This window comes from Leptopilina heterotoma, unplaced genomic scaffold, assembly GCF_015476425.1.
Source record: "Leptopilina heterotoma isolate Lh14 unplaced genomic scaffold, ASM1547642v1 Lhet_215, whole genome shotgun sequence".
NCBI lineage: Eukaryota > Metazoa > Arthropoda > Insecta > Hymenoptera > Figitidae > Leptopilina > Leptopilina heterotoma.
Genome location: NW_025110933.1, coordinates 232,817 through 258,329, shown reverse-complemented (window position 1 = coordinate 258,329; position 25,513 = coordinate 232,817). Strand labels below are relative to the sequence as shown.

Here is a 25,513-nt window from a genome sequence, read left to right as displayed (position 1 = left end):
AGTACTCTCACTTTATGTCCGCAGGTGAGATCTACAATTTAAAAAAAATTCAACCCAAAAGCTCTTCATGATTTCGAGATATTTATGAAAATGTGATGTTTACACACACATACTTACTAGGGTGTCCCAAAAAAATAAAAAGTTTTTTTTTATTGGGTCTCATCCCCTAAAAATCTTTCAATTTGTGTAAAAATAAGAACACAATATTTGGAAATAAAAATTTTTAATATTAACCCGTGGTTCAGAGCCTTTAGACCATAAAAACGTTAAAAATTTAGTGGTTTTTCATTTTTAACATAAATATAAATGTAAAAATATAATGATTAGGGTGTCATTGTAAAGATAATTAAATTACTTTTCGATCCATATGTCATAGTATAAGATTTAATGAAAATTAAGAGTGTTACAGTTGATTAAAGATCAAATTTCATGAAAATTTTGATGATTTTTAGACACTTAAGTAACTAGTACTTCCTTTACATTAAACAGTAATAGTATATTACATTATAAGGGCAGAAAGTTCAAAATTCCTGCACTGCGCGAAATGATGCCCGAGGCGAAGCCGAGGGCATTATCGTGTAGTTTAGGGCTTTCGAATTTCTGCCCGTGTAATGTATACTATTTTTCTTTATATACGGTCGAAAGTACGCTGGGTAATTTATTTTTTAAGAAAATTGCAACCGAGTTTTATTTGACAGCTGGCCATCTTTATTTACTTTTGCTCCTCGCTTCAACGCCTCTAGCGGACACTCGTGAAGCTCTGGTTTTTTCTCTGTCTCTCTTTTGCAAACAATATTCGCCTGCCCCGAAATTTGATGCACGAGCAAAGCGAGTGCTTCTGGTCGGGGGCAGGCACGAAAAAAAATGTGAAAGATAAATTAATATTATATTTTCAAAAGAATTTTTCTGGTGGTACAAAATTAATTCTATGTTTCTAAAATTCTAAACATTCTAATGAAAACACTTTCATTATTTCTTCAAATTATTACAATTTTATAATAACATTTTGGCACGTATTAAAAAAGAAATTACAAAATTATTAATTATTTTATTTTTGTTTTTAATGTTTATTAAAATAATTTTGAAAATAATTATATCAGCAAAAGATTTCGTTCATTTCAATATTCAGAGCTTGTAGATAATAAATTTATAAAGTATAAAAAGTTTTCTTGATAATTTTTTTTTCTCTATATTGCGATAACAATTACTCGTTAAATTGTCATTGAACTCGAAATTTTCTTATTTACCGACAGTGGTGTTTTTACCGACAGAGAATTCTTTTACTCCCGCTGTAATAGAGGTTGGGTATGAAAATCAACCAAAGCACAAATGTTTGACTTTCTGCTGCGAAATCGCAGCGGGAAATACGTACTTTCGACCGAGGTATTAAGAAAAAAATATTTAGATTTTAATTTTTTTATTGAGAGTCTGTAACATTACAAAAATCCGTAATTTAATCGTCGATTAAATTCGTCTCAAAATCCGTTACCCGATTTTGAGACGAATTCGATCGACTTTTATGAAGTTCTCCGCCATTTTAAAAATTTGAAAAACTGACATTGGACTCTAAATCAGCGACTTCAGTATTTTTTTATCACTGATTTTAGTAAGTTTAGTGGTTATATCTAAATTTATTGTTTCAATTTTTGCTCCAAATGTTGAAGGAATGATAAGAATAAAAAAAATAGTTTCGTTCACTAAATCTAGTGTATAATTGTCATTTTCAATCAAATCGAGGTCCACAAGGGCTAAAAATTTTCGTAATGTTACAGACTCTCAATAAAAAAATTAAAACCTGATTATTTTTTACTGTTTAATGTAAAAAAAGTACAAGTTACTTGAGTGTCTAAAAAATAAAAATCATCAAAATTTTCATGAAGTTTAATCTTTAATCGACTGTAACACTCTTAATTTTCATTGAATCTTATACTATGACTTATGGATCAAAAGGTAATTTAAATATCTTTACAATGACACCCTATTCATTATATTTTGACATTTATATTTATGTTAAAAATGAAAAAACACTACATTTTTAGCGTTTTTATGGTTCAAAGGCTCTGAACCACGGGTTAATATTAAAATTTTTTATTTCTAAATATTGTGTTCTTATTTTTACACAATTTGAAAGAATTTTAGGGGATGAGACCCAATAAAAAAAAACTTTTTTTTTTTTGGGACACCCTAATACACACACACACACATACGGAATGACATTTTTTAAAAATGTCATTTTTGAACTCCTGAGGTCAAATAACATAAAGATATGTCAAAAAATCGAACTCGAAAAATTTTGGTATTACAATACTTCCTCTATGAGGAAGTAAAACATGGAAATAATTTAGATAGTATAAATATTTTGATTTTTATTTGTTAAAAATGTTAAAAATAAAAATTGATTTTGAAACTTGCTTATGAGATGTCGAGGGTCATCACATTTTTTTAAAAAGGTTGTAAATATTTTTAAATTTGTAACTACTTGGTATTGAGTACTTCCAATGTACTTTTATTTCATATGCTGACTTTTAATTTTTCTAATGTAGAAATAAAATGCAGGTAGTCTTAAAACACTTGCATAAATTATTTCCTTGCATTTTAACCAACAAATACATTTCTGATAGCAAATTTTTTAAACATGAATAAAATTAGGATTCGCCATCACTAAAATTTGATAGGATGGACAAGAACGTAAAACTTAAATATGAAGACCAAAATTAGATTATTTCGTTTTGCATCCGAGGAGTAGTAATAAATTTTTAATATTTACAAACTTTATAGAACATTGAGATAAAAATGTGGTGACTTTTATACCTTTCTTAGGTGGGTTTTAAATTTAATTTTTATTTCTTGTTCTGGACATATTTACAAATTAATTTATTAAGGGGAGAGTAGGCTACATTGAACTAGCGTCAACAGTGAACCACTTAAATTTTCTGAGAAATGACTAAGTGAAATTTTTTCTTATTTAAAATATAAGTTAGTTTTACCGAAACAGACTACGTTTAAAAATTTCCGGCACGTTGGTTTATTATAAAAAAAACTAAACTTCAACTGTCACTTTTGCTACCTAACCTGACATCAAAATATATTAATCTCCTAACAAATAATAACTATTTAACAACAATTTTCTATTTTTTTGAGTGGAAAATAAGATTTTTTACAATGTGTAAGTGGAAATATTATTTTCGAAGTAAACTGTAGTGTTTCATTAGAAGTGGTTCAATGTAGATACACAATTGGAACAACACGATTGCAATTTTTTTAATAATTAAATTAGCGAACGTACTTTCGACCGTATGTAAAGAAAAATAGTATACATTACACGGGCAGAAGTTCAAAAGCCCTAAACTACGCGCATGGTGAGTCTCGATAAAGTTCAACCCAAAAGTCTTGCCACTAAAATTTTTTTACAGATATTTGTTCACACGTGAAATTAGAATATTTTTCGCCTAAAATGAAAATCCTCTGTCGAGGGTTTTTAAAATGGACTCGATTTTTCTCGTTTTTTGTAGGTTAATTGCTGTTATTTCATTAAAAATTGAGATATTAAATAAATTTTTTTTATTTCTCTCCTTTAAGGTCTCGTGAACAATTTCCCATAGATAAAGATTTATTTTTTTTATTAATTGTGGTTAAATTTTAAAAAATTCTCAATAAATCTTGTTTCTTTGTTTCTTATTCTTGAACACTTGTAGTAAATTTAATAATTTTTTTTTATTTTGAAGATAGGAAACGTAATTTAAAACACATTACAATAGTATGCCAGTTCCTACATGTGAAATAACCCAAAAATCGCAAAGAAACAAGATTTTTTGAGAATTTTTTTAAATTTAAACACAATTAATAACAAAAATAAATCTTCATCTATGGGAAATTGTTCACGAGACCTTAAAGGAGAGAAATAAAAAAAATATATTTAATATCTCAATTTTTAATGAAATAACAGCAATTAACCTACAAAAAAACGAGAAAAATCGAGTTCATTTTAAAAACCCTCGACAGATGATTTTCATTTTAGGCGAAAAATATTCTAATTTCACGTGTGAACAAATATCTGTAAAAAAATTTTTGGTGGCAAGACTTTTGGGTTGAACCGAGGGGCAAACAACTAATGAATTATGGTGTACACTTGTATTGAATTATCCTGAATTATCGTGAATTACCTGAATTATCCTAAATTATCGTGAATTACCATGAATTACCTTGACTTATCTTGAATTATCCTGAATTATTGTATTAAGTGTACACCTAAATCCTGAGTTGTTTGCCCCTCGATTACTATGCATTATCCTAAATTACTGTGAATTACCGTGAATTACCATAAATTATCCTGAATTATTTGAATTATCCTGAATTATTGTATTAGAAGTACACCAAAATCCTTAGTTGTTTGCCCCTCGCCTCGGGTTGAACTTTATCGAGACTCACCGTACGCGATGATGTCCTCTGCTTTGCCTAGGGCATCATCTCGCCTAGTGCAGGAATTTCGAACTTTCTGCCCTCATAATGTAATATACTATCTGTTGAGAGCATAATGCTAAGTACGTCGAAATCACCATAACATTTTATATTTAACAATTACAATTTTCATTTACTTTTATTCATTACTACTTAATTTATATATAATTTTTTAATTTATTACCAGCACCAACTCGTTCCTTTTTCTCGGAATATCCTGGTCCCCACTTGTTCAGTGAAAAATTAGTCAAATGTCGTAATGGATCGCTTAAGTTTCCAAGAGAAAATTTTTCGGTGGCAAAGCGTGCAATTCCTTCTTTGTAAAGATAAATCGTCAGTGGATAATAAGATGGTACACAAACGTATAATCGAAGATCAAATTTATAACCGCCGATTAAAAGAGGATTTTCTATATATCTTTGTACTACTGCCACACTGTCATAACTCAAATCACTTAATTTCTGTGATAAAATAAATAATTCCAATATCTAAAATTTTTGTTTTTTTATCTTAATAATAAGAATTAAATATGAAGTTTATGGGGCTATTAAATAGTAAATTACGTAAAATTTTTTGTTAGAATAGCTAGAACCTTTTAAAATGTTGATGTATATTCATTTAAAACTTTCGCACTTGCTAAAAGTAGGCTGATTAATAGTTTATTAAGCAACAAGGGGACAAAGGCAGCCATTTGTTTACGGTGATTTTTTTGACACGAGTGAGGGTCGAGGGCACCGTAGGCACCCCGAGACCGAAACGAGTATCACAAAAACCATCGTAAACAAATTAGGCTGCCTTTATGCCCGTGTTACTTACGATACTTTTTATTCCTAGTGCACAAAAGTAACGATTTCAGATAGCAGAAGACAGGGAGCAAAAGCTATTTACTTGTTCGACTTGTATAAACATGGCGTTCAATTTCTCCATTGGGCAAAAATAACGCATCGGACCGGCTATTATTTTTGTACATGGGAGAAAATGGACGCCATTTTTGTGCATGTGGGATAAAATAGTATATTAAGCAACAAGGAGACAAAGGCAGCCATTTCTTTACGCTGATTATTGTGACACAAAAATCATCGTAAGTAGAGTCTACAATGAGAGAAGGTGCGCATCGATGTAGACGACAGGGAGTAAATGTCATTCAATTGTTGGACTTGTATGAAAATTGCGTTCATTTTTTTCCTAGGACAAAAATAACGCATGGGAACAGCTGTTTTTTATCCTAGGAAAAAATTGAACTCCCACTGAAAAAAATGATATTGTCGATTTTGTCATACTCGTATAGTTAGGACGTATAGCTGAAACAGCAATACTGTATTTCTGTTCTTCAAATACAGTATTGGTGTTCTTCACATACATATTACTTTCTCTCACATATATATGGCTGTTCTACACTGCGTATAGCTAAAACAGCAATACTGTATGGCTGTCCCATATCCACCAATATAATATGTGAGTATTGGCCATATTTATGGCAGAATCATAAATATATTTTTTTCAGTGGCATTTTCCTTTCAATTTTTTTAGTTCTGAATAAAAATCAAATATGTTTAGTATTCTTAAATATCAAATCACTATTTTAACAATTGTTTAAATAAATAATTGTTGTCATTTATTAACTTTTTTCTAGTGTACCTAGAAAGACGCAATTTTTTTCTAATTTTGTAATTTTTGGACCTTCTTATATCTTCTTGCACGGAGAAAAATGGTGCTGAGTTTCTAGTAAAAGTTCCTATAGAATAGTAATAATTCTACTTTTATATTAAAAATTACTATTCATTGTAAAATGTACTTTGCATGAAGTGAATATTACTATTTCTGGTAGTAAAAATTACTAATAGTAATTATTACAGTAGCCACTATTAAAAATTGCTTTAAGAATTTTAATTTTTACATCGTCATTGTAAATTTTATTAAATTTTGTATTACTTTTTACATTCGATATGTTGTAAATATTACTCGAGAGAAGTTCTAATAATTAATACTCGGAAAATAAAGATTACTTCTGGAAGAAACAACTTTTACTATTGCAGAGCAAACTTTTTACTCGAAAAAGTAGTAATCCGTACCACTACTACCATACACCTGTGTGTGTGATCACGTCACTATTGTCATGCGCAGCGATCGTAGCCTGACGTCAAAGTCATTAAGATTATAATACTATACTCCAAAGTTTTATATATTAAAATGTACAATACTAGCTTTGTATAAAATTATTTAGAACATTTATTGAAATAATTCTTTTTTATTTTATACAAAATCAGAATAAGGAATCTAAGAATAATAATCTAATAATTTAATAAATAAATTAAGTAATTTTAAATTAATGATATCTAAGGGAAGTGTTCCGGTTGTGGGCACCCTTTTGTTTTTGCCTCATAACATTTGTCCATGTGCATATTATACAAATAATATACGAATACTAGTGTACGAATTTAAAGCTAGAGGTCTAAGGTGACTGTCAGTGAAGGAATTAAATTGATTCCTTTTAATAAAAAAGTTTTATTAGAAATTTAGTGAAATGGGAATTTTTTGACAACAAACATTTTGTACCCGGTTGTGGGCACCCTTGAAAAATCCGCTAGAAATGAAAAAATATTAAAGGAAACCAACACAAATAAAGAAGAAATGAAAGTTTCTTTATTTTAAGAGAATTTACCGGGATAAAGAACAAAAATGATGACACGTTTTCACACTGTGCTCATTGCTAACAAAAGCATAATGCGAGGGGTATTTCACTTCCGAATCATGCAGGTATAATGTTTAAAATCATACGAATAAAGAATTATTTCTGAAATGACAGTAATTAAACAGTGTGCGAATAGTGTCAATAGTGCGAGTTAACGTAATGAATTCTGAAATGACAGTAATTATGCTGCCTCTACATTGACGTGAACGTGAACGCGACGTGCTGACGTCACAATGTTAACCAAATGGGTGACGTCAGCACGGCACGTTCACGTCGCGTCGCGTACCCATCGGAATGTAGATCCAACTTTAAGCAGTGTGCAAATAGTATCAATAGTGCGAGTTAACGCAAATAGTGTAGTATTAATATTACTGCAGTATTAAATACTGTAGTCTAACGTCCTTGTAGAGCAGGCTGATTCGGAAGTGAAAAACCCCTCGGCATAATGCTTGCATGTGAAGTAGCTAGTACGCATACCATAACGCACTTCTAATGCACTGAACGACTATATTCATCGCATTTAATGGAGCTTGCGGCTGTCACTTTCCTTGGCAGAAAGTTTAAATAGATGAGACAGTAGTTCTCATCATTGTCAGATGGTAGAGCCTCCTTAACATAAAGGTGCCCACAACCGGGAATGACAGTCATTTTTTAAAAAGACCAACACATTTTATGATGCAGGATTTTGGTTAAACACGAAGGTAAATCACAAAATATAATGACAACACTCCAAAAAAAAAATTAAACCCTTTTTTCTGAACGAATCTACACCCATATGTTGCTCTTCGAAAACAATACAAAATTACTTTTTTATTTATTTAATGCAAATTTTCTTTATTATGCTCACAGCTATTACACAAATGCATATATTTGTTTCGTTATCAATACGAAAAGTCCGTATTGTCAACGAACACGACTTGCAATACTTAGATCAGTAAAGTCTGCTTGCCATCGAAGTTTACGTAGGGGTGCCCACAACCGGCGCACTTCCCCTACTGTCATTTAATATTATTATTACTATTATTGTTATTAATACCATTATTATTATTATTATTAATGTTTATATTTCAATTCAGTAACTTGTCTAAATAAATAAAATTTATGATTCACTTTATCAAAACCCATGTAGCACGTAATATTTCAGTAACATTATAATAATATTATAGTAAAATTACAGTAATGTTACCGTAAATTGTTCAGAGCAAAATTAATTTAAAATTACAGTAATATTACACGAGCATGGAAAGTAAATAAAAATAGCTCTAAAATGCATATCTAATGAATAAACAAGAAATTTTTTTTTATTTTATCATTAGAAAAAAAACTTTTTTGCAATGTTTTCATAAGCGTGTAATATTACAGTAATGTCACAGTAACATTACCGCATAATATTACTGTAATGTTTATTTATGTATTAGTGTTTACGGGCACAAAGCCCTTTTGTACAAAGTACTTAACAATATTAAAACTAATCAACAACAAGTTAGCATAAAGAATGTTTAAACGTTATTATTGTTTTCAAAGACATCTAACTTTAAGTTCCTGCAAAATTTGATCATTGGTGTTGAAAAAAGTGTAAATTATTAGTAAGTAAGTGTGCTGCTATACAAAACAAACATACGATAAAAAGTATAGACTGAAATTTAAATTTAATAGTCATAATTATATGAGAGGCACAACACAGTTTAAGTTTGGCTCGTCGATGGCGGAGTGGGGAGAGTCGGTTTCTTTGTGTTGACAATGCGTAGTTCCCCATTCGAGTAAGACATCCGCAGTCCAGTCTCTCCTTTCGACAACCTATCGTTCAACAGGATTTTCATTTCCTTGAAATGTTGAAGTTGTTGCTGTGTTCTGTCCTGCGATATCGAAAGATTTGGTGGCATAGAGTTCGGCAATGTTGTTTTGCTCAATTTTAATTTCACGAATGCAGCTATCACCAATTTGACAGCTGTCTCGTCTGTCAGAGAAACTCGTAAAGGACGGGGCTGTGGTGACATCTGTGGGCGTTTACCAAGACGAGCTAGCGATATTATTTTTGTAGTATCTTGTGGTAATAGCGCTTTCAAAATATTATTTGTTAAAGATGAATAGTGATTTAAATTTAATTCTTGTTTACTAACTTTTTATTGTAAATTAAATAATATTATATTTGATTTACGCCTGACACCATCAGATAGTTCATTTGAACATGTTGTTACCACATTTTTAACATCTCGGACTATTGTTTATGGATTTTTATGAAGTTTACACATTTTTCAGGTAAAAAAGTGTACTTTAAAATAAAAATAATGTTAATAAAAAAATTAGTTTTTAAATAAAAAATTTTTTTTTTAAATTGTTAAACAATTTTTTTATTATTTACTCATCTCTGAGAAGTGTTATTAACATATTTGGAATCCTTATGAATTCACCTTTAATTTAATAAAACAAAATTTATGAAGACTCATCTGGTTCCGGAGATATTGGAGTTTTTGTAAAAAAGACTAGCTGCAGCAACAAGGTGAGCTTCGAATAAAAACCCAAAAGTTCTTGTCCATCCAATTTTTTTTGGTATCGTTTCAGTAAAGCCATACAATAATTTAAAGACAAAAGTTTTCGATTTTTTTCATTTCGGATATTTAAAAAATCTTCATTTGTTAGTGAGTTAGGCAAATTCTACCAAAATTGAGTAGAAATAGACTAAACTTCGATAATATAGAAAAATTTAACTACAAACATCTAAATTTCAAATGGTTCTGCAGATTTTCGGTATAACTGGATACGAATTCTAAATAGCGGATCATCGTATATGGCAGACGATTTGGTAAATCTGACATCATATTCGCATTCAGTTGTACCAAAAATACACAGAAGTATTTGAAATTTATATCCTGGTTTGTAGTAATATTCTTCTTCATTATTATCAAAGGTTTGTTTGTTTTTACTTAGTTTTCAAAGAATTTGCCAAACTCAGTAAACAGAATGAACGATTACTCAGAGGAAAATGAAAATAATCTAAATTTCAAAAATGTATTTTGAAGAAGAAAAGTAGCGTCTTCAGATGAAATATTGAACTTTTGGCATAACAATTATTTTTTGATGTTAAAAAACTTGTCTTTCGCACTGTTAAGTTAAAATACCTCGTAAACCTGACGTGCAGGGTCTACTATGACGCTGGATTCGGAATTATCACGTTGAAACCTTTGGAAAATTATTCTTTGTTTCTTGTAAATACAGTCACGGAGTATTTTTTCACGTTGAAGATTTTTGTGTCAGAAATAAAAAAGCATTAGGTTTCTTTAGTGAGCAAGCAATTGGAATCTGTCCATTTTGATTTTAATTCTTTTTGGAGTAAATATAAGGTAAATGTTCAGAAACCTCTATACATGCATCGTTTGCTAAATGCCGTTTGCGAATAGGGTAAACGTTACCAATTGTCGAGGATGGTTCCAGTTGTAGAGTAAACAAACTTTGTATTTTATTTAAACATTGTAGCACATTGTAATTGCAAAAAGTGATAAATGTTTATTTTCTTATGCGTTATAAATGTGAAAAAATATATTAATATTATATCCACAAACTAATGAGATATTTTAGACAATATTTTTTGGTTATTACTATGGTAACATCGACAAATGGGACACCCTCGATAATTGGTACACTTACCCTATAATGGTTTACATATTTAAGTGTTGACTTAGTGTATTAAATAAAATATATTTCACAACAGAATTACGTACTTAACTTATTTAATTTAAAATTCTGAAAGAGTTGATTAATATGTACCCAACTTGATTTAAAATTATAATTTTAATAAAAACTGTAAAAAGATTTTTTTATAAATTAACTAATTTTGATTATATTAATGTTTTTTTACATAAACTAACATCTAAAATTCTCTTTTATAATTTTCAGAAAAAATTTAAACATATTTGATCAAAGAAATTGACAATTGGCGAATATTAAATAATAAAATTTACTTTTCTCAAAAAGCCCCGGCGGATAATTACGTTTTTGGTCTGAAATTGTTTGTAAGAGATGAGGGAACAATATACCACAAAAAAATCTGATATACAAAACACTGTCAATTAAAGTTGCTCCAGGCACACCGTAAATATGTAGTCAACCACAATCGAAATCACTCGTAAAACCAAAATATATAGTAATATATCAGAGCGGTCAAAATACCATGCTTTCACGACCTGAGCATGCGCAAGTGTAATATAATGTTACTGTAATATTGATGACAAGAAGACTAGAGACAGGAGGGCTAACTCGGTTGTTTTCTCACTCACAGCAGTGAGTCAGTATTAGTGGGATTATGAAGGCGTGGTTAGATTGCGCCAAATATCTTGTTTCGGTTCTGCACATCTCGCACACTCTTATGTTATATATTTAAATACGTGACACGCGTGTGTGAGTGGAAGTGCAGAATCAAAACACGATATTTTGCGCAATCTAACCACGCCTTCATAATCCCCCTATATTTGTCCTACCCCCACTACTGCAGTTAGCCCTCCTGTCTCTAGTCTTCTTGATTGATGGGTAATATTACCATCTGGTGGACATATTAATATGACCATAATATTACAGTAATTTTACCGGGTAATATTACTGTAATGTTACGTGCTACGTGGGAAAGGGATATATGCGGGTAACAAATTTTTTTCCATAGCGATTGCGTAGCCGAGAGGCTTAGTGTGAATGCGTGCGATTTTAGATTGCGTTAGATATAAGTTAGGTAGGGTTCGAATTTGTATAGATGTTAAGATTTTCCGATATGTTAAGTTGTTAATTGTAAGTATTAATATGATAAAAGAGTGAAGCTTATGAATAATAATACACATGTAGAGTAGCCTGGCCATTTTTGTAAAATTATTTAATATCAATGAGTGCCGGGCTAAAAAAGTTTCATTTTCATCTAAAAAACAAATACAAAATAATAAAGTGAATGTGCGAATAATTAATGGACGCAAAAACTAATTGAATGTAAAAAAATTAAATTTAAATTAAATTTAAAATTTAAATTAAATTTTATTAAATTTTTGCAGCAATTTTTAATGTTTCATTAAAGAAAATAGTTCTTTTCTGTATAGCTATACCAAAAATATAATATATATGCATATAGGGGAGGATGGGGTAAGGATAGTTAGGTAAGACCTTTTTGGATCTAGCGGCCAAACTTGAAAACACAGCCACAAAAAAAATAAAGTGTCTTGATCTGGGGTCGAGACATATGTATTCCGATGTATTTCTATGCGCTAAATCCGAATCCGCCATCAGAATTTGGCCAATGGGTCCTGGTTTCGCCCTAACCTCAAAAAATACCATAAAATCGTTAAAATGGTCACTTTTGAATTATCAAAATTAAATCTAACCGCATATTGATAATTTTCTAAGATCCCTTAATTTAAATAAACTATTCTATAAGCTTTTCAATTGAAAATTCATATAAAACATTAAATCTATCTAACCTAACCTCAAAAACACATCTAAGATTCCAAACAAACAAATTATAACATACACAACGCAATAAAAAATATGTAAGCTCATGAAAGTTACAAATTAGGTGTTTCTATGACTGCTGATTACAAAGCCGGTGTTAGTTTATCAAAATTTAAAATGGTGGATCCAATATGGCGGACAATATAACTACAATTTGTTTGGATTGGCTTGAAAATCGTTACTCGGGGGTTTTCGGGGTCGCTAATGACGAATCCCATGTCGGTTTCTAAAAATTCAAAATGGCGGATCCAATATGGCAGTCTTTATTATTTTAAAGATTTTTTTAAATTTATTACTTGCGGTTTTTCGGGACCTTTGATAACGAATCATATATCAATTTTAATAATCTTAACCCTTTCGTGCCTCTGGGACATATATGTCCCACTTAGAAAATTTTATGTAACTCTTATAAAAATTAACCAATTAATTTGCGCTAAATTGCTTTCTATTCCGAATGGATGTGGCTACAATTAAAAAATAGTAAATTACAAAAAGTTGTAATATTTATTTTAAACAATAGAATAAACATTGACTGTTTTAAAAAAACAGTTATGTTACAAACTATACATTTCATTAACATTTAATGAATAATTTTTAACAAACACATCGTTTTTTATGTTTTTGGGGTCGTTGATTACAAATCTCAAGTCAGATTTAAAAAATTCAAAATGGTGGATGTAATATGGCCGACAAATTTTTAAACAAATTTTAACATTTTTTTAAATTTCATCAAAATTGCTTCCAAATTGTTACTCGGAGATTTTCGGGATCACTGATTACGAATCCAATGTCAGTTTTTCAAAATTCAAAATGGCGGATCCAATATGGCGAACAAAATTTTTAAAAAATTGCTTGAATTTGCGTCAATATTGTTACTTGGGGGTTTTTGGGGTCGTTGATTGCGAATTAGAAGTCAGATTTTATTAATTTTTAAAATTCAAAATGGCAGATCCAATATGGCGGACAAGATTTCAAAAAATTGCTTGAATTTGCTTCAATATTGTAAATCGGGGGTTTTTGGGGTCGCTGATTACAAATCCGATGTCATTTTTTCAAAATTCAAAATAACGGATCCAATATGGCGGACGGGATTTTAAAAAATTTGTTTGAATTTGCTTCAAAAACGTTACTTGGGGGTTTTAAGGGTCGCTAATTACGAATCAGACGTCAGATCAAAAAAATAATTTTGAAATTAAAAATGGCGGAACCAATATGTCAAACAAGATTTCAAAAATTGCTTCTATTTGTTTCAATATCAGTAGATTTTCGTTCTCTTTATCCTATTCGATTTAGACTATTCAATATTGATATCTGAAGTATTAACAATATGTTTTAAACATTTTCTGAATTTTAATTCTTGCATTAAAATTCGTCTGAACTTGAATCTCAGTTTTAACCAATTTTGTTAAGACAACTACCAATTTCTTGGTCAATAAGCTTTGTTTTTCGTATATAATTACGCACTATTCTGTATATCAGCCTAAAAAGAACAACTAAATATTTTTTTATATAATTAACACTCGCATTAGCAGAATTGTACTGTGCCATATTAGTTCTAACTATCCTTGCCCCGTGGGGGAAAAAGAAGCCCATATTTTAATTTTTTCTAATTTTTTGAGAAACGACGTGAATTTAATTAAAAATAAATATGATATTCGTGTTCTGCAGGAAATTCCACTCCGGAAAACACTTACGTATATAAATATTCGAAAGCACTAATAAAGAAAACAATATGATAAAACGTGACAAAGATTCCGTTGACATTTTTCAAAAACAGGTGTTTTTTTTAAATAAACTCCTAACTTCGCAAATGGTGGCAGATTTATTTCCAATTTTTACCATCATCTTTTGGTGTTAAGACGCGAAAATATCATAAATGACGCGCTAATTTGAACAAGCCATTTAATCAATTCAGCCACTAAGTATCCTTTCCCCATCCTCCCCTATATGTTTTTCAAAACGCAAAAAATTGCCAATTGAAAAAATTCATTTTCCTAATGTTTGAAGCATATTTTTTCCAATAAAAATCTTTGTTTGTAGGCGAAAAATACTAAAAAATACCATTATTATTCAATTTTTTATATGAAAATTCATTCGTTTATTTTTATTACTATTTTATTATTATTATTATTATTATTATTATTAGTATGATTTCATTGTATGCCCTTTCGGGTCTTTACAATCTCCTCAACATCACTACTAAACTCTTTCTAACTTACAAACTCTTGTGGGGTCCCTACTGTTGCGGCTACAGCCGACTTAGGTAAGGAGTACTCGCATTCGCCTGGACATTTGGCCAGGGGAGAGGAAAACTGCAGAAAACCCACTTCCCGAGTACAACCGGTTTATTGACGTCGAGTAATGAATGTACATTTGGATAGCCATCACAAATGCACAAACATAGCCTCGGGCGTCAAACCTCCCGTTTGATATTTCTCGATCAGCGAAAAAACCGAGACTGTAGCGATATTCACAGAGGGTCACCCATCCGAGCACTAACCGCACTCAAATCGTGCTTAACCTCTGTGATCGCAAGCCACGAGTTCCACCAACCGAGCTATACCGTCGGTTTTTATTTTTATTACTAAAAACAAGCTTTTTATTTTATTATTAATTTCAGATTCTAATTTTTATATAAAAATAAAATATACAAAAAATTTAGAATAAAAATATGATCTGCAATTAGTAACAAAATTATACAAATGAATTTCGATACACCAGAATAGAATAACAATAGTACAAATAGTTTTATTAAAAATGCTTCGAAAATTATAAAAATTAATTTTTTCATTTGGCAATTTTTTGTGGATTCAAAAACATATTTTCTACAAAATTGAGCATGTATGATTTTTTTCTACTATTTTATCAATAAAACTTAAACTGACATCAGATTCGTAATCAGCGTCTCCAAAAACCCCTGAGTAGCAGTTTTGAAGCAAATAGAAGTAATTTTTGAAATCTTGTCCACCATATTGCATCCGCTATTTTCAATTTAAAATTTTTTTAAATATGACGTCTGATTCGTAATCAGCGGTCCTTAAACCCCCAAGTAACGTTTTTGAAGCAAATTCAAACTAATTTTTGAAAATCTCGTCCGCCATATTGGATCCGCCATTTTGAATTTTGAAAAACTGACATGGGATTCGTAATCAGCGACTTCGAAAATCCCCGAGTAACAATATTGAAACAAATTTAAGCAATTTTTTGAAATCTTGTCCGCCATATTAGATCCGCCATATTGAATTTTGAAAATTTTTTTAATCTGACTTTTGATTCGTAATCAGCGACCCCGAAAACCCCCAAGTAACAATATTGACGCAAATTCAAGCAATTTTTTAAAATCTTGTCCGCCATATTGAATCCGCTATTTTGAATTTTGAAAAACTGACATCGGATTCGTAATCAGCGACCCCAAAAACCCCCCGAGTAGCAATATTGAAGCAAAGTCAAGCATTTTTTAAAAATCTTGTCCGCCATATTGGATCCGCCATTTTGAATTTTTTAAAACTGACATCGGATTCGTAATCAGCGACCCCGAAAACCCCCGAGTACCAATTTGGAAGCAAATCCAACCGCCGGATTCCCCGGGGGCACGAAAGGGTTAAGTCTTACGAATTGTTTTCTAAATATTTTTTCTAACAGTTCGTAAGATTTTAAGATTATAAAAATTGATATAAGATTCGTTATCAAAGGTCCTGAAAAACCGCGAGTAATAAATTTAAAAAAATCGTTAAAATAATAAAGACCGCCATATTGGATCCGACATTTTGAATTTTTAGAAACCGACATGGGATTCGTCATCAGCGACCTCAAAAACCCCCGAGTAACGATTTTCAAGCAAATCCAAACAAATTTTAATTATATTATTCGCCATTTTGAATTTTGATAAACTAACACCGGCTTCGTAATCAGCAGTCATAGAAACTCCTAAGTTGTAACTTTTATGAGCTTACCTATTTTTCATTTCCCTGTGTATGGTATAATTTGTTTCTTTGGAATCTTAGATGTGTTTTTGAGGTTAGGTTCGATAGATTTAATGTTTTATATGAATTTTCAATAGAAAAGCTTATAGAATAGTTTATTTAAATTAAGGGATCTTAGAAAATGATAAATATGCGGTTAGATTCAATTTTGATAATTCGAAAGTGACCATTTTAATGATTTTAGGGTATTTTTTGAGGTTAGGGCGAAATCGGGACCCATTGCACAAATTCTGATGGCGGATTCGGATTCAGCGCATCGAAATACATTGGAATACATATGTCTCGACCCCAGATCAAGACACTTTATTTTGTTTGTGTGGCTGTGTAATGTATCTGCAAACGAAAAGTATTTTTGAAAAGCCACCAGGCTTTCCAAAAAATCAAATCCCTACGAGATTCGAATGAAAAAGTAAACAAAATTTTTTAACTATCCTTGCCCCATCACCGGGGCAAGGATAGTTAAAGAATCCGAATGTTATAAAAAATCAGTAGATTTTCGTTCTCTTTATTTTATTCGATTTAGACTATTCAATATTGATATCTGAAGTATTAACAATATGTTTTTAACATTTTCTGAATTTTAATTATTGCATTAAAATTCGTCTGAACTTAAATCTCAGTTTTAACCAATTTTGTTAAGACAACTACCAATTTCTTGGTCAATAAGCTTTGTTTTTCGTATGTAATTACGCACTATTATGTATATCAGCCTTAAAAGAACAATTAAACTTTTTTTTATAATTTACAGTCGCATTAGCAGGATTGTATTGTGCCATATTAGCTCTAAGTATCCTTGCCCCGTGGCACAGTGGGACCAAACTGAAATTTACTGTTCATAATAGTCTAGAGCCTTTATTTTTTAACCGATTTTACTGATCTTTGTTTTAAATAAAAGATTATTAAATTTGGAAGAGATTTGTCAAGGTTGAATTTTAAATTTCAATTTGTTTATATTTATTTTTTTATGGCAAAGTTTAACAAAAGCATCTATTTTTAATAAAAAGTTATCTCCAGCGTCTATAATCGAATGGCACGTGCTAAAAACTTTTTAGAAACACACCTAGAGTACTCTGTAAATTGTAAAAAATGTATGCTGGTAAATATTCGAATATTATAAACAATATATATTAACAAATAATTAAGTTTACAACAAATTGTTAATGTGGACAAACGCTTTGATAGATTTTGATGAAATTGTATACTTAAGGCCTTTTGCGGTCGCTGATTACGAATCCAATGTTGGTTTTCCAAAATTCAAAATGGCGGATCCAATATGGCGGATGTTTTTTTTTAAATCGATTCAATTTGGCTAAAAATCGTTACTCGGGGGTCTTTGGGGTCGCTGATTACGAATCCGATGTTGGTTTTTTAATATTCAAAATGGCAGATCCAATATGGCGGATGCTTTTTCTTAAATCGATTCAATTTGTTTAAAAATCGTTACTCGGGGTTTTTTGGGGTCGCTAATTACAAATATGACGTCAGATTTTTAAGAATACAAAATGGCGTTGATAATATGATAAAAATCAAATTTAAATTATGTTTTATATGTTAATTTTTAAATTGATTTTATATACGTTTTTAAATAAAGGTTACAAAATTTACTGAAGATTTTTATAGTCTTGTTTTGACAATTTTATTCATTTATACTTATTTTGATACTGAATAATTCAAAAAAGTAATAATTTTTTACAAATTGTGATTAATTTGTACACTTTAAAGTATTATATGTTTAAATCCATCAATATATAATAAATTTTTTAGCAAATTTAAAAAATATTATTGCTTTAAACAATTTTTTAACATTATCGTATAATTTAAATTTTTTTAAATAATTCTGCATAGTGCAAAGATTTTTAGCACAGATTGGTAGTCTTATAGTTATTACAATTTCGCAGTAAAAGTATGAGCTTTTCATCTTTGCCGCGAGATGGCTTGAAGCTTTTTCACCTATAAGTCAGAACGATTCGTTTTTTATTATAAGAGCTTATTACATTTGTGAATTAATAATGTAAAAGATTTTAATATACTACAAATATTAATTATACTTAAAAAATCCAAGAAACCTCTCCGAGTAACAAGTTTGAAGTACATCTAATCAATTTTTTAGAAAAGCGCCTTACACATTATATCGTTCATTAAAAATGTTGAGAAACTAATTACAGATTCGTAATCAGCGACCCCAAAAACCCCCGAGTAACGATTTTTAGCCAAATTGAATAGATTTAAAAAAAAGCATCCGTCATATTGGATCCGACATTTTAAATTTTGAAAAACCAACATTCGATTCGTAATCAGCGACCCCAAAAACCCTAAAGTTTACAATTTCTTCAAAATCTATCAAAGCGTTTGTCCACATTAACAGTTTGTTGTAAACTTAATTATTTGTTAATATAAATTGTTTATAACATTCGAATATTTACCTGAACAAATTTTTTACAATTTACAGAGTATATTTATATAAAATTTACACATTTTTCAGGTAAAAATTTGTAATTTGAAATAAAAATAAAGTTAATAAAATAAATTAATTTTTAAATAAAAAATTTTAGCTGTATATCTCCGGCTGCTACTCTTATCGTGAAAAAATTGATTTTCAATAGATTTTCTTCAAATTTCGAGAAAATGTTTTTTTGGAAATATTTAAATGTGGTAAATATTTCAAAACTCTTTGCCATGTCAAAAAACGAGATATTGTGGTTGACATTTTTTATTTTTAACATAATCGCATGTAAAAGTTAAAGTTTAAACTTGAATATCTCAAAATTTAGCATCGCAAAGGGTTTTCAAATTTTTACCACATTTAAAGGGCACCCGAAGAGATATTTCCTTAAAATTTAAAGAAATTCTATAGAAAAACAATTTTTTCAAGAGTAGCAGCCGGAGGATTCGAATTTTTTTAGCATCGGCAAAAATTTTCTATGGTAAAAAGCACAGAAAATTACTATAGAGCTTTAAAAATTTTCAAAATTGATGAATAAATTGTCGTTTATCATCAATTTTTCAAAAATTTAGGAACCGTTTGTACTACAGGCCGACAGTATTTACTAAACAAGAATCATAGAATAATTTCCCGAAGGTTTCAACGTGATAATTCCAAATCCAGCGTCCTAGTACACTCTGCACGTCAGGTTTTCGAGGTATTTTAACTTAAAAGTGAAAAAGACCAGTTTTTTAACATCAAAAGATAATTGTTTTGCCAAAAGTTCAATATCTCTTCTGAAGACGCTACTTTTCTTCTTTAAGAATACATTTTGAAAATTTAAAATATTTTCATTTTCCTCTGAGTAATCGTTCATTCTGTTTACTGAGTTTGGCAAATTCTTTGAAAACTAAGAAAAACAGACAAAACTTCGATAATAATGAAGAAGAATATTACTACAAACCAGGATATAAATTTCAAATACTTCTCAGAGAGAGAGAGGAGTAAATATTGAAAAAATTTAAAAAAAAAAATTTTTTTTAAATTTTTTTATTTAAAAACTAATTTTTTATTAACATTATTTTTATTTTAAAGTACACATTTATACCTGAAAAATGTGTAAACTTAATAAAAATCCATAAACAATAGTTTGAGATATTCAAAACTTTATGAAATTAATATTAAAATTCAAAATGTCATTAAAATCTCTTTTTTTGCTTCCTCGTGAGGAAGCTTTGTAGTCGTTTAATTTACAAAATTATTAAAAATCCTTTTAACAAATTTTCTTCTATATAGGACTATGTTATATAAGACCGTGAACAATTGTCCGGATGTATGTATGGATGTGTGTGTGTATGTGTGTGTGTGTGGATCCCGATTTTTGTGAATACGATAACTCGAAGAGGTTTTAACGAATTTGGCTAAAACTTACCAGGTATATTTATCATAAAAATATCTCGAAATGGATTAATAGGCTTTAAAAAATTCTCAGAAAATTTTTTTTAAACATTTTTCAAAAAAAAAAAATTTTTCAAAAATTTTTTTTTAAGTTGGTTATTGAAGTTAATATATAATAAAATCTTATTCTTTGCATCAAGACGAATCTATTAATGTATATATAAATTATATATTCTATTGAAAATTATAGAACTAATTACAATTAAAGTTGAAAAATTCACTTTTTACTAAAAATTTTGTTGTTTATTTAGATTCATATTACTGTATAAGAAAATTGTATTCTTTCTAAGACGAATGAACTTTATTTTATAAATGTAAAATTGTATTAAAAATGATTTAAGAATGAAATATATTTATCGTTAATGCTTCCTCCACAAGGAAGCAAATTTGTTTTGCTGATCGTAAAGAGGAAGCAAAATGTTCAGGTAATGAACATCTGGATTTACAACTTGTTCTGTAATATTATTATGTATTTGGGTCTATCAATTATTTATAGATCAACTTAAGTATTTTCGTATTTGTTTCTTTTGGTAAAAAGAAAACTTTTTCTGCCCGGCGCTCAACGATATCACCAGATTAAAAAATATCTTAACAAATCGCGGCCAGGCTAATGGTAATTCAGTATTTTTACTTGCAACTGTACTTTATTAAGGCCAGGTTCCTCTAAAAGACGTGTTTTTTTAAAACAAATTTTATTATATTATAAAAAATATTTATCAACCAAAGTTTTTATAGTTTAAGAGGCATATAAGAATACTAATTAAGGTATTTGTCGCGCGACTGGTCACTGTCAAAAGTTTGTATCCGTTGACTGTACTTATGAAACGATTATGAATGCGAGTTTCCGAAAAACTTTTGCCGACGTACAGTTTGACACACAGATGTTCTCAAAGTATATTCATAACCTCTCGCATGCAAAAACGATCGTGGCAACGTCGCAAGTTTGGCGTATGGCCGTCTTTAAAATTTCGCGCCAAAAGTAGCAGACAAGCTGTAGTATTTAACAAGCGCTATTGCCACGCTTACAAATTCACCTGTCATTTACAGTAAATGTTAAAATAATTTTTCAAGTTTGATGTTAAATATCTTTTAAACAAGACGGTGAAAAATTTTCAGTTTTTTTTTATAAAAGTTCATTTTGGTTCAATAAATAAAACTTTAGTTTTTCTAAAAAATCTATCGATTAGTATAAGTGCAAAAATTAAAAATCTGTGGTTTTCATATGGTTTTCCTATACCGTACATGTTAAAAATCGAAACTTTGATTTCATTTTTTGAGACTTACAGAAGGTCAATTTTTTTTAATAGCCCTTATTTTGTAGATAAATATCCAAAGAATAATTATGTGAAATTTAAAAAAATTTTGTCGAAAACGAATTTACGCGACAAATACCTTAAAGAATTTTTTTTTCAATGGCGGCTTCAGAATTGGCTGCTACAGAAAATTTTTTTTGTTGGTGGGTGACACGAAAAGTCAACAACGAATCATCTGAAAGCAAAAAGCAAAACAGTTTCTTATTCTGTATGACATTGGCTGTGGCCGGTACTACAATGAAACATTTTCCCAAAAAAAAACAAAATGGCGGACTTTTTAATTTTTTTACTTTTTTTCACATTAAATTGTTTATAACTTTTTTAAATAACAATGAATATTTTTGGTTGTAGTACCGGCCATAGCCAATGTTATACAGAATAAGAAACCGTTTTCATTTTTGTTTACATTTGATTCGTTGTTGACTTATCGTGTCACCCACTAACAAAAAAAATTTTCTGCAGCAGCCAATTCTGGAGACGCCATTGCAAAAAAAAATTTTAATTAGTATTCTTATATGCCTCTTAAACTATAAAAACTTTGGTTGATAAATATTTTTTTTAATATAATAAAATTTGTTTTAAAAAAACACGTTTTTTGGAGGAACCTGCAGACAAAAGAAAAATTCCAAAAAAAACCTTCCATCACGTCAAGAATTTAAGAAAAGTAGGGGTAAAAGTCCCAAACTTCACGATTTTTGCAGTTTTTAGGGTTCCGTACACCGTAGGTGTACTGACGGAACCCTTATGAAATCACTTGTGTGTCCGTCCCAGACACTCAGAATAGGCTGTCCCCCCCTTAACTTTCACATATCTCAACCTGGTAAGCTAAAATTCGGTACAGATACATATTTTCACGTCTATAGATTACAAGAAAAATATAGCGAACCCGATTGAAAGTAATGGCTACGAACTAGCACTGAATGAAATTGATTTTTTCAGAAAAAATTAGGACAAATGACCCTGTCCCCCCACCTTAACTTCTACATATCATAACCTAGTGAGCTCAAATTCAGTACACATACTCAATTTCAGTGTAGATTACAGGAAAAATATAGCAAACCTGATTAGCTGTCATATTTGCGAACTAGAAAGGAAATAAATCAAATTTTTTCAAAATTATTTTAAAAAATAACCCTGTCCCCCCTTAATTTCTGCATATATGGACTTTGAGAGTTGAATTTCAGTATACATACTCATTTTTACGTGTAAAGTACGGGAAAAATATTGCAAACCTGATTGGAGATCATATTTGTGAACTAGGAGAGAAAGAAATTTAACTTTTTCGAAAAAAATGTCAAAAAACGATCCTGTCCCCATACTGAACTTCTACGTATGAAGTTTGATTGGGCTAAAATTCAATACACATTTTCATTTTCAATTGTAGATTTGGGGAAAATTTTAGCGAATCTGATTGGGGTCATATTTACGAACTTTCTTAATTCGCATATATTACTTTAAATCAATCATATTTGTTCCCCATATATCTTTATATAAAAAACGAGTTTAATTTTGGTGTAAGGAACCCTCGATTTTTGAAAACTACTGGGTAAATCCGACATATTAAAGACTTTTCATAGGAGTCAAATTAAATCGTGAACCCTGTACTTCGCAAAGACATATTAACCCATTAACGCCCAAGTGACCAAAATTTTTTCTTGGACTTCAATACACGATTTGAAGTATTTATAGACAATAAATTTTAGCAGCAATATGATGTAGAGGGTTTTGGGGGTCGCTCTTTCAGATTTTGGGGTCTAAATAGCGATTCGATCAACACAAAATCCAATATGGCAGCTATTTTGAAAAAAAACCCCAAAAAATAAGTACATTTTTTTTAGATCTAAAAATTTTTTTTAAACCTTTCTTAAGTATGCTATTGGTGGAAAAAATAGTTGTACTTTCAAAATATAAAATAGAAAAATTCTGATTTCAAGATGGCAGAATCAAAATTTTGAAAAAGTAAATGCATTATAGTAAAAAAATCAAAATTTACACCAACATTTATAAAGTTTCCAAATTCGATTCAAAATGTATACTCGGGGGTTTTCCGGGTCGCTGATGACGAATCCGATGTCAGTTTTTCAAAACTCAAAATGGCAAATCCAATATGGCAGACATTTTTTTTTTAAATTTGGTTTCGCTTGAAAATTGTCACTCGGGGGTTTTCGGGGTCGCTGGTGACGAATCTGATGTCAGTTTTTTAAAATTAAAAATGGCGGATCCAATATGGCATGTCGTGGAGATCAACTTCACCCATGAACTTATTGGAAAGGTGAAATGCGTTAGGAAATTTCAATGGAATTTCAATTTTTGCTCTCTCTCTTTATAGCTGTTCTATGAAACCGGCATTTGTAAAACTTGTTTTACTTTTATGATAAAAACAATACGAGATCCGAATACAATTTTTTCTAATTTTTTTACCTGTAATATAGTATTCTCTACAAAATACAATTATTAATTTAACAATTAACCTTCTGATGTTTTTGCGATCGTCAACATGCGCGTACACCTGTATGTGTATGTTTTAAGCGAATCCAGTATTTAAAAAAAAATGTCCGCCATATTGGATCCGACATTTTGAGTTTTAAAAAACTGACATCGGAATCGTCATCAGAGACCCCGAAAACCCCCGAGTGATAAGTTTCAATCGAATCCAAATTAAAAAAAAATGTCCGCCATACTGGGTCAGCCATTTTGAATTTTGAAAAACTGACATCGGATTTGTCATCAGCGACCCCGAAAACCCCCGAGTATACATTTTAAATCGAATATGCAAACTTTTTGAATGTTGGTGTAAATTTTGATTTTTTTTACTATTAATGCATTTACTTTTTCAATATTTTGATTCTGCCATCTTGAAATCAGAATTTCTTTATTTTATTTTTTGAAAGTACAACTATTTTGCCCACCAATAGCATACTTAAGAAAGGTTTAAAAAATTTTTTTTAGATCTGAAAAAAAATATTTAAAAAAATGTACTGTCACTGATTGCAAATATGATGACAAATTAAAAAAATCTGTGGTTAGATTCGTAATCAGCGACCCCGAAAACCCTCGAAAAATAATTTTTAGGCAAATTAAATCGATTTTTAATAAGTCATCTGTCATATTAGATCCGACATTTTTAATTTTGAAAATCTGATTTCACATGTTCCAAAAAATGTATTCTATTCAAAAACTCCTAAATGACATGTCATTGCATAACTTTATGGTGAAAATGATATTAATAGTCACAATTGATGAGGTGCACCACGTTACATAATCATCTGTCCCTTGTACGCATTTCAATGTCCCAAAATGAAACTTGGATGGAAAGAAAGCATATAAAATAAGGAATATTTTTTTAAAAATTTGAAGGGTGAAAAATTGAAAAGAATAATTTTTTTTTTAATAAAACTACATTTTTTAAATGATCAGTAATTTTATTCTAAAGTTTGGGAAATTCTCTACAAGAAACGTTTTTACAACGTTTAAATCCGTTGATATGGATAAAAGATATTTCCATTTGAAAATTGCACGGCAAAAAAATTGAGCCTCTGACAACATGGAAACCACACATTAAACAGACCTTAAAACTTACGATACATACTTGTTTTTATGTATACTTTAACATATTTCATTGCCAAAAAAAACTTTTTTAACGTGGCTTTTCTGTCAGAGAACACCTCAACACTTAAAAATTTATAATGAATGATGTAAGCTT

At 29.9% G+C, this 25,513-nt stretch overlaps 1 protein-coding gene across 1 annotated transcript in view; it reads right to left on the bottom strand.

Moving 5' to 3' along the window:
- The window catches only part of LOC122501805 (probable tubulin polyglutamylase TTLL2), a 517,344-nt gene that overhangs the window by 272,854 nt on the left and 218,977 nt on the right, over window positions 1-25,513 (bottom strand). The window contains exon 3 of the mRNA XM_043611553.1: window positions 4,643-4,919. Coding sequence (XP_043467488.1) covers window positions 4,643-4,919 — 277 coding nt within the window. The remainder of the gene's footprint in view (window positions 1-4,642; window positions 4,920-25,513) is intronic.